This window comes from Oncorhynchus kisutch, linkage group LG15 (genome assembly GCF_002021735.2).
Source record: "Oncorhynchus kisutch isolate 150728-3 linkage group LG15, Okis_V2, whole genome shotgun sequence".
Lineage (NCBI taxonomy): Eukaryota > Metazoa > Chordata > Actinopteri > Salmoniformes > Salmonidae > Oncorhynchus > Oncorhynchus kisutch.
The window spans coordinates 48,037,955-48,048,987 of NC_034188.2; the positions used below are offsets into that span (position 1 = coordinate 48,037,955).

An 11,033-nucleotide genomic window follows, 5' to 3' on the forward strand; every position below is an offset into this window, starting at 1 on the left:
CGTTTCATTACAGTATATTTAAAACCAAATACCTTTAGACTTTTATTTAAGTAGTATTTTACTGGGTGACTTTCACTTTTACTTGATTTTCTATTAAGGTATCTTAACTTTTATGTAGGACAATTGGGTACTTTTTCCACCACTGCTATTTAACTACTCTTTCAACTAAAGCCATTTCATACTTGCATTAAGCTCCATATACTACACCAGCCACAAGCCCTTCACACTTCTACCATTATTAGCCTACTTCAATACAAGCAGGCACACATTATGTTCAGGAAATGTCCTTGTCTAGTTTTGTACTCAGGCCTACATCCTTTAGTCCTCCAAGTATAAGCGCGAAGAAAATGGTAAATTGGCCAATCAGTCCTTGTTCGGGCATCGTCATGGCGGGCCAAGGAGCACCAAACTCCGGTACACCTACTTCTTGATACACATCCATATCGATGACTGAACAGAAATACACAACTCTATGTTTTAAATGCATGCTTTGTGACGTCATAATAGAGACATTATCAAGCCGCACCCCTTAGTTACTGTTGCGAGGTCCGACATGTTTTTTTTCTTCCAGCAAAGCGCATATCCGCATTGAAATGGATGGAAGGCCTACGGGTCAAAATGATCTCAAACTGTGTTGACACAGATGATAAAATTAAACCCATCGTCAAAGAATGTTAGGCTCTTGATTGACAAGCTGACGCACCAACTATTGTATCGTATCACAATTCTTTAGCCAGCAGCTGAAGGTTCTCATTACAAAAATAACAAATAAAGGCAGAGCTTAGGGCCTAAAACACTTTATTATTTAGTCATTTACTCATATTCAAAACCTTAAGAGAATCATAACTCTAGCCTAATTTCAAAAACATCAGGGAATAGGCCTACAGAATATAAAGTAGCCTATCTAAAATATTTTGGTTTAGCTCTTCAACAGTTGATTTTAAACAGTAGCCTAATCCCACATCCCTAATTTAATTTAGTTTAGTTAGTAAGTTTTAGTTTGGAAACACTCAATTCATTAATAAAATACAATTGTTTATTTTTTAAGAAATTGTCATCTCCAATACACAACCCTACCATGCAAATTAATAACAGGTAGGCCTAAATATGTTTATTCTTAACTGCATACAAAATTATTTCCAACAACCAACTCAGTAACATAAGCCTACAAGTGCTCAACAAATGCTCAACATAAAATCTTGAGTGGTATAAACACACATCAGATAGCAATCAAATGTTTAGATCTAACAGTATGTTAGGGACCAGACACCAGAGCATCTGTATTTAAAGGTGCCCTCTTTAACAGGCAATTAACTTCAGTTTTTTATGTTAAACCCAATGGATGCCTTTATGGATTTAAGTCAAACACTTATTATACCGAGTGACGAAGCAGACTCAGTGAGTCTCCGTCTGTCACGTCCTGACCTTTGTTCCTTTTTTATGTCTCTGTTTTAGTGTGGTCAGGGCGTGAGTTGGAGTGGGCATTCTATGTTTTGGTTCTATGCCTTGTATTTCTATGTTTGGCCTGGTATGGTTCCCAATCAGAGGCAGCTGTCGATCGTTGTCTCTGATTGAGAACCATACTTAGTGGGAAAACAGGCTACCTATGTTTTGTGGGTAGTTGTTTTCTGTTTTTGTGTCTGCACCAGACAGAACTGTTTCGGTTTCGTTCATTGTCTTTGTTGTTTTATTATTCAGTGTTCAGTTCAAAATAAAAAAGATGAACACTTACCACGCTGCACCTTGGTCCTCACCTTCTTCCACCAACGACAGCCATTACACCGTCGTTACTAAAGCACATTGTTGAATTTCACTTATATTGTTGGCTCTCCTTCTTATTTCCCTATAGGATATATATTTAGTCATTCGTTTCCCCAAAGTAGGCTTATACATCTTGTTTTAATAAAAGAAATTGGCCATTATCATGAGTATTTACCCTGCGCAAATCTAATGTGTTGTTCTCGTTCTTCTCGGACTTGAGTGAAACATTTAAATACGTTAATTTACCGGTATATAATCTTCCAAGACAAGTTTATGCAAGATAAGTTTACACCCCTAACGAGAAAGAGCTTTGTTCTGCATTTCCCTTTGTTTGTAGGCTAATTCACGCGTCTCGCTGAATGGACATCTATTCGTCCACTCGTGTACTACTCGTGCTTCTGCGCAAAGCATTCAAGTGGATCATCTATGGCTTTTAAAATGTCCAGATGTTTTGGTTTCTTGGACAGCTCAGGTCCCTAAAGAGAATCTGGGTTGCAAAGTGAGGACACTTGACGTGGGGGTTTCCCGTCGCCAAAATAGCCCTGGAGACCTAGAAAATAGACTTCATCATAGGGCTACCATTTGGCTTTGGTAATTGATGGGATATGTGGCTTCCATGGAGGTCTTGGCAGGTAAGCCCCATGGAGTTGTATCTTACCTAATGGAAACAGAGCAGAAATCTGCATACAAAGGCATTTTTAAAGAGTTGGATGATATCTAATGAGACCTACCATATAAATGACATAAAACACGTGTCCAATTTAGCTTGGTTGATTTTAAAGAAGACTTCTTGCAGTTGTTTGATGGAATAAGGCATCTGAATTTATTTATTGTACTCTGCTTCACCCCGTGTCCTGAGAATAATTGCACCAAATGTACAATTGTATGCATTGCCTTCATATCTTCATTAGTGCTTTGAAAGCTTTCAGAACTTTGCAGGTTTTCAAGAAGGGTTTGTTGGTCTTGGTTGTTTTCAGGGGCTTGGGGATGGTCTTGATCAGGAACCCAAGTTTTCCTATTTTCAGCTTCTTTGAGGTTAGTTGAAAAATCCTAGAAAGAAATCACAGTTCTTAGAGAGGACTGCCCAAATTGTCCCTAACAGGGTAGATCTTCACTAATGCCACGTTCACGTGCTATAATAGTTATCGAAAATTCCAAATTCCAAATAGGAAGTTTCCCTTGAACGACCCTCCAAATCAGAATTACAAGTGGGAAACTGAGAAAAGCTGTTGCCGAGTTGTGACGTTTCACCACTGACCTTTTACCGTCTCAACCAAAAGATGACAGCAAATACGTTTTTGACAACTACAACCCTGTCAAAATGGATAATTAGGCGACTTTTGCCATTTGATAATGTAGATAGATTGGCCATATTGTCAATGTTAAGGATGCTAGCTAACGTAATAGTTAGCTAGTTTATCAAGCTAGCTAAAATCATATTGGTTGGATAATTATTCCAACCAAAAAGCACATGAATGAAACAGTCGTATTTCCTAGAAAGTAGGAAGTTCCGACGAGCACGTGAGCGTGGCATAAGCACTCAACTGACCACAATAAGGGGTTGTGGTTGTAGCTTTTAGTGTCATAGAATGTAAATTACGTTTTAGGGTTAAGGATGGAATGAAATTCCCTTCTATAGGATACAATTCAGATGTACACTCATCAATAATGTTTTTTAATTTAGTTTTTTAAAGGAGACACTCCTGCTGTAGTAGGAAGTAGAGGCTAGGGAGAGAGGTAGGTGGATGAAGACAGAGAGGAAGAACACGGACAGACGCCGAGTAGTGACTAGAACCCGACGAAACCGTGGCATGGTCCAGTCGAGTTTTAGCACTCGACATGCCTCCGACAGTAATATATTTCAATAGAATTCATTGACTGTTGGACTCACCTCTGGCGGAGTAGCGCTGCCTCATTCTTCTCCATGGCCAGAGCATGCTCAGCAGCAGAGGCTCTCCGCTAAAGACAATAAACAAATTACAGTACTTCTTGAAAGTATGTGATCCTCTTGTGCAATTACAGATATATTGTAGTTTTTACATTAAAATCTTAATTGAATCAGAATCAGTCCTTTTTATCTGACATAACAGGTTAATATTTACCAATACCATATGTTGGTGTAGAAGAAATCATGCGTGTAGTAGAATGTTTTGTTTTTAAAGGAATTATTGCAGGTGCAAAAATAATTGAATCCCAAGTTGCATTGGTTAAATCAGTAAGTATGTCGAATAAGGTGGGTACATAATTGGGTACCAAATAAACCAATAAAAGGAGAAATCGTTAGGACAGAGTTTGGGCGGGACTATGATAATAGAGATAAGAAACCTGGTCAGTTTGGTGTTACCCATCCAGGTGAATGCAAAGCACACCATGCCAAGAGGAAAGGAGATCTCAGAGGACATCAGGATGAGGGTAGTGAGAGCACATCAGTCTGGGAGAAGGCTATAAAATCCTCTTTAAAAGATTTGAGCTCAGTCCACTGTGAGGCAAATCATTTACAAATGGAGAGCATTTAACATGACAGCAAGTCGGCCTAGAAGTGGGCGCCCTTCCAAAATATCCCCAAGAGCCACAAGAACAATAATAAATCAGGTAAAAGCAAACCCAAACATAACATCTAGAGATTTGCAGACCTCCCTTGCTGCATCTCCGGTAACTGTGCAAGCTTCAATAATAAGAACACTGAATCCAAATGCCATTCTTTGGGGGGTTTCTAGGAAGAAGCCTCCGCTGACAAAAAATAACCAAACTGCCCGTCTTAAATTTGCCAGAGACCACCTGTACAAACCTGAGTGTTTCTGGAAGTCCATTTTCTGGATCAATTCATCAAAAAATTGACCTTTTTGGTCACAATCATCACCGCTATGTTTGGCAAAAACCCAACACTGCCCACCACCAAAATAACCTTATCCCAACAGTCAAGCATGGTGCTGGGAATGTCAAGATCTGGGGCTGCTTTTCCTCCTCTGGATCCGGATGACTCCTCATCATTAAGAGAACCATGGATTCTGAGGTATACCAGGAGATTCTTGAACAGAACGCCAGGTCATCAGTCAAGGAGCTGAAGCTGGGTCGAAAATGTGGCTTCCAACAAGACAATGACCCAAAGCATTCAACCAAATCTACCATCATGAGAAAGAAGATTTGTGTTTTGGATTGGCCAAGTCAAAGTCCTGACCCCCTTCCAATCGAGATGCTGTGGCAGGACCTGAAGCAGGAAGTTCATGCCAGACACCCCTCAAACCTCACTCAATTGTCTGAGTTCTGTAAGGAGGAGTGGGCAAAAATCCCTCAAAACAGATGTCAGAAACTGATTACTGGATATAGGAGACGTTTACTATCACTGCTAATGGAGGTGCCACAAGCGATTGACTGAAGGAGTTCATGTATTTTGCACACATCAAATCTGAGTTTCTGTTAAATAAACCTCTTTTGTTAAATAAACAATGAAAATATATCAGAATTTTTGGGTTTCTGTCACTTACTTGGAATGTTTTTCTTACGAATGGGGTTTAGATAAGGATTTTATATGTTTATTTCATAGCAAAATAATGAGCAGTCCTGTAGGGTTCACATACATTCAAGCAACACTGTATATCTTAGTGTACAGCAAGACACAGAGTAACTAGCAAAACGTAGCTAATAACACCTTAGTGCAACTACAGTAGCTAACTTTAAAGTGAATGTTCTACTTACAGATATGGTCTGGATTTTCTCTTGTAGCGTGGCAATCTGAAGAGAGAACAAAAATTGCATTAGAAATGTGTGCAAAGACATCCTATCACATGTGACCCAATACGAGTGTTGATACTGGGGCTTATGGTTTGGTTTAAGTACTTCGTAGTTTAGTTACTATTGAGCGGTTATGGATCAGTATTTGGCAGGCTGTCTTAGGCTTACTTACATGTTGCTTTTCCTCATGTTTGCCTTGAATCAGGGCTTTGGTCCTGTGAAAAGACAAACACCAATGTACATGTCATGTGAATGAGAACAAATCCTAATATGATCAAACTAATATCAAAATCCACTTACAGCTCGTTTAGAGTCTGTCTATACATCTTCTCACTGCTGTGGAGTTTTTGATGTAGAGCGGCATTCTTCTCTTCAAGCTGACAATTTTTGTCTGTTGCAAAGTAAACAGATATACATGTAAAGTAAAGAACATATCAATACAGAATAAAGTGATTCTGGCTGGTGGGACATATGTTGTGTGTTTGTAACATAGCCTACCCTGAAGACCCCTGTTCACCTCCTCCAGTGTGGTTTTGATCTGTAGAAGATTCTGCATTTTTAAGTGCTAGAGCCAGCAAACAACTGATCCATTGTCAAATATTATAGTATTTACAGTTTTGGGGTAAACTGAAAAGAGGGTCCTTTCTGTAATCACACCCATTCTTTTCATCTACTTATTTCAGCAACTTAACCAAATGTCTCCTAGCTTACACAAGACTATACATTAACTTACTAAGCTTGCATCCTTCATCACAGTGACCTCAATCTCAATGTTTTCCTCAATCTTGATATCTGTAACTAAGGTGATTATTTGATCAACAGATGAATGCACATTTAGTTGTAGATAACCCTGCATGGTTCTACCCTCGAACAATCCTGACAAGTAAGCTTAGTAGGTCGATAAACAGTTTGCAAACTTTCTACACGCAGATCAAACTGTGTGATTTACTCACCGGTAGATTGGGTGTTGGTGGCACTAGGGGTCCTGGCATCCCCACCGTGATGCTCTTTAAGTGGTTCCATCGGTCCCCACTGTTGGGAGCCATAACATAAACCCCATTAAGATAGCTCTTTATCATCATACCAAACCAGTGAGTTTGATTGAGCAGTAATGGACTTACAACAGCTTTCAGTTTGTGTATGCGTTCAACACGCTCCTGGAGCTGGAGATGAAATGCCTCCATTTCTCCAGCTCTGATGTCCCATTGTTTCTTCATATCCTTGGGATAAAAGAGATGGGCTCAATGTTAACTGTGTGATAAACATCTGACCATGACAATTAAACAAATTGATAAATGGACTATACTTTGACCGTGAGTTAATAGTTCAAATACATTTTCACTGGTAGACAGGTAGTTATTTGACTTTGCACCTATACAACTCCATACATTTCCAGAAAATAAACATTAGTCAATGTCAGTCCATTAGACCTGATGACACATTGGTCATACACTGTAGAGGGCAGGGAAACTAGTTAAAGGGGTTGAGGAATAATAGTTCTCTGACTGCTTACCTCCAGCTCCTGACTATCCTCCTGAGAGGACTGCAGGCATGCCCGCAACCTTTTCACTGGCGCGTCATAGTCCTTCAACTAAAAGCCAACCAGATTTAGAACATAAGTTACAATGATCATGGAAAAGTATATGTTACTGCAGGTATGCCCCCGACCTTTGCACCCGCGAGTCATAGTCCTTCTACTAAAACCAACCAGATTTAGAACATAAGTTACAATAATCATGGAAAAGTATGTTATTCATGTCCAGAATGTCCCAGGTCTGACTTAGCTTCTGAAACGTACCAGTATCTCCATTTCAGACAATTGAATCATTATGTCACATTTGTTTTTCGATAGCTGGGCGAGTTTCACGTTTAGCTGTGTCTCAGTCACTGGAGATACAGAAGGGAATATGAAATTAGTCTTGGTTCAGGCATGACGAAGGAGCTAAATCTACTGTATAAAATGTAAGTACAAAAGCTTTCTTCTCCTCATCTGAGCTACTTAATGAAAGGTAGGAAAACTCACATAGACGTATCCTGCTTTTGATCTATGAGAAACAGAGACAAGGCAATGAGAACAACGTTTAAACATGGACTACATCATACATCATTAGAAGATCAATCAAACTGCAAAATGAGCCTTTCCCTCAATTCCTTTCATTTCAGGAAATTGAAGTGTATGAAAATTGTTGTAACATGGTAATAATACAAAAAGTTTACCGCAAGGACGGTCCTCCATAGTAATATCACACCAAGAACAATCAGGGCAGCAGGGAGAGTGAGCTCCCATCCCACTCCAGGATGGGTTGCTCCAAACCATTCCTCTTCTAGAGAGAAGAGAAACTGGACAAACAAACAAACAAATGTCACATTACCATTTATTATGGAATTCACATCAGATGGAATGGACTGTCAGTGAGGTAGAAAGGTAGATTACCATAAAGGATCTTTGTGAGTACTATTTACCAGTGGTGTAAAGTACCTTAATAAAGTACAAATCCCACCAAAAACTACTCAAGTAGTACTTTTACTTTTTAGCTGCACCAACATGTTCAACTGACAACAGAGGTCAGCCTGCAGGCTAGATAGCAAGATGTGCCAAGTAAAGCCTCCCCAAAACCCTGCACTAACCTGCTGGGCCAAATGTGAACCACCTTATGGGACTCCCGGTCACGGCCAGTAATGACACAGCTTGGTATCGAACCCCAGGCTGTAGTGATGCTTCAATAGCTGTGCCAATGGGGAAGCCCTAAATAATGTACTTTTCATTTCATACATCTTCCCTGACACCCAAAAGTACTTGTTACATTTTGAATGCCTAGCAGGACAGGAAAATTGTCCAATTCACGCACTTATCAAGAGAACAGCCCTGGTCATCCTTACTGCCTCTGATGGCGGACTCACAAAACACACACACTTTGTTTGTAAAAGTGTTGGAGTGTGCTCCTGGCTATCCGTAAATTAAAACAACAAGAACATTGTGCCTTTTGGTTTTGTTAATACATGGAATTTGAAATTATTTATAGGCTACATTTACTTTTGATACTTCAGTAGTGTAACGACCCTGGGTTTTCAGCAGAAATCGACGATGCCGCTCGAACATGCTTTTGCGGCACAGTCGATAGCGCGCCGGACCGCGGCCTCGAAGGTCGAGGGTTCGAGACCTGCTCCCTGCCTATTTCATTACATTGGTGTCAGATGTGATCGGACCTTGCATACACGACAGTGCGTGTGCTTGGCCGGTGAGCGCGTTCCTGTAAGACCTAGAGTCGCAAGCTAGCGCGAGGACGCGCTCTTTGAAAGGAGGGAGTAGTGTAACGACCCTGGGTTTATAAGCGCGGAAATCGGTTCTGCGGTTCGAGCATGCTTTTTCGGCACAGTCGATAGCGCGCCGGACCTCGGGCTCTAAGACCTGCTCCCTGCCGTTTCATTACAGTATATTTAAAACCAAATACCTTTAGACTTTTATTTAAGTAGTATTTTACTGGGTGACTTTCACTTTTACTTGATTTTCTATTAAGGTATCTTAACTTTTATGTAGGACAATTGGGTACTTTTTCCACCACTGCTATTTAACTACTCTTTCAACTAAAGCCATTTCATATTTGCATTAAGCTCCATATACTACACCAGCCACAAGCCCTTCACACTTCTACCATTATTAGCCTACTTCAATACAAGCAGGCACACATTATGTTCAGGAAATGTCCTTGTCTAGTTTTGTACTCAGGCCTACATCCTTTAGTCCTCCAAGTATAAGCGCGAAGAAAATGGTAAATTGGCCAATCACTCCTTGTTCGGGCATCGTCATGGCGGGCCAAGGAGCACCAAACTCCGGTACACCTACTTCTTGATACACATCCATATCGATGACTGAACAGAAATACACAACTCTATGTTTTAAATGCATGCTTTGTGACGTCATAATAGAGACATTATCAAGCCGCACCACTTAGTTACTGTTGCGAGGTCCGACATGTTTTTTTTCTTCCAGCAAAGCGCATATCCGCATTGAAATGGATGGAAGGCCTACGGGTCAAAATGATCTCAAACTGTGTTGACACAGATGATAAAATTAAACCCATCGTCAAGGAATGTTAGGCTCTTGATTGACAAGCTGACGCACCAACTATTGTATCGTATCACAATTCTTTAGCCAGCAGCTGAAGGTTCTCATTACAAAAATAACAAATAAAGGCAGAGCTTTGGGCCTAAAACACTTTATTATTTAGTCATTTACTCATATTCAAAAACTTAAGAGAATCATAACACTAGCCTAATTTCAAAAACATCAGGGAATAGGCCTACAGAATATAAAGTAGCCTATCTAAAATATTTTGGTTTAGCTCTTCAACAGTTGATTTTAAACAGTAGCCTAATCCCACATCCCTAATTTAGTTTAGTTAGTAAGTTTTAGTTTGGAAACACTCAATTCATTAATAAAATACAATTGTTTATTTTTTAAGAAATTGTCATCTCCAATACACAACCCTACCATGCAAATTAATAACAGGTAGGCCTAAATATGTTTATTCTTAACTGCATACAAAATTATTTCCAACAACCAACTCAGTAACATAAGCCTACAAGTGCTCAACAAATGCTCAACATAAAATCTTGAGTGGTATAAACACACATCAGATAGCAATCAAATGTTTAGATCTAACAGTATGTTAGGGACCAGACACCAGAGCATCTGTATTTAAAGGTGCCCTCTTTAACAGGCAATTAACTTCAGTTTTTTATGTTAAACCCAATGGATGCCTTTATGGATTTAAGTCAAACACTTATTATACCGAGTGACGAAGCAGACTCAGCGAGTCTCCGTCTGTCACGTCCTGACCTTAGTTCCTTTTTTATGTCTCTGTTTTAGTGTGGTCAGGGCGTGAGTTGGAGTGGGCATTCTATGTTTTTGTTCTATGTCTTGTATTTCTATGTTTGGCCTGGTATGGTTCCCAATCAGAGGCAGCTGTCGATCGTTGTCATAAAAAACAGGCTACCTATGTTTTGTGGGTAGTTGTTTTCTGTTTTTGTGTCTGCACCAGACAGAACTGTTTCGGTTTCGTTCATTGTCTTTGTTGTTTTATTATTCAGTGTTCAGTTCAAAATAAAAAAGATGAACACTTACCACGCTGCACCTTGGTCCTCACCTTCTTCCACCAACGACAGCCGTTACACCGTCGTTACTAAAGCACATTGTTGAATTTCACTTATATTGTTGGCTCTCCTTCTTATTTCCCTATAGGATATATATTTAGTCATTCGTTTCCCCAAAGTAGGCTTATACATCTTGTTTTAATAAAAGAAATTGGCCATTATCATGAGTATTTACCCTGCGCAAATCTAATGTGTTGTTCTCGTTCTTCTCGGACTTGAGTGAAACATTTAAATACGTTAATGTACCGGTATATAATCTTCCAAGACAAGTTTATGCAAGATAAGTTTACACCCGCAACCCTAACGAGAAAGAGCTTTGTTCTGCATTTCCCTTTGTTTGTAGGCTAATTCACGCGTCTCGCTGAATGGACATCTATTCGTCCACT

The 11,033-nt window shown here is 39.7% G+C and overlaps 1 protein-coding gene across 1 annotated transcript; it reads right to left on the minus strand.

Moving 5' to 3' along the window:
- Positions 1–2,565: 2,565 nt before the first annotated feature.
- Positions 2,566–9,386, minus strand: LOC116353610 (transport and Golgi organization protein 1 homolog). Its single transcript, XM_031790408.1, has 13 exons — positions 9,227–9,386; positions 7,711–7,833; positions 7,517–7,538; positions 7,292–7,380; positions 7,007–7,084; positions 6,615–6,713; positions 6,447–6,525; positions 5,992–6,031; positions 5,794–5,884; positions 5,666–5,708; positions 5,458–5,493; positions 3,653–3,720; positions 2,566–2,811 (listed from the first exon to the last, which is right to left on the minus strand). The coding sequence occupies exons 1-9, from the start codon at positions 9,353–9,355 to the stop codon at positions 5,866–5,868; spliced, it is 678 nt and encodes a 225-aa protein (XP_031646268.1). The 5' UTR covers positions 9,356–9,386; the 3' UTR covers positions 2,566–2,811; positions 3,653–3,720; positions 5,458–5,493; positions 5,666–5,708; positions 5,794–5,865.
- Between the last annotated feature and the right edge of the window lie 1,647 nt (positions 9,387–11,033).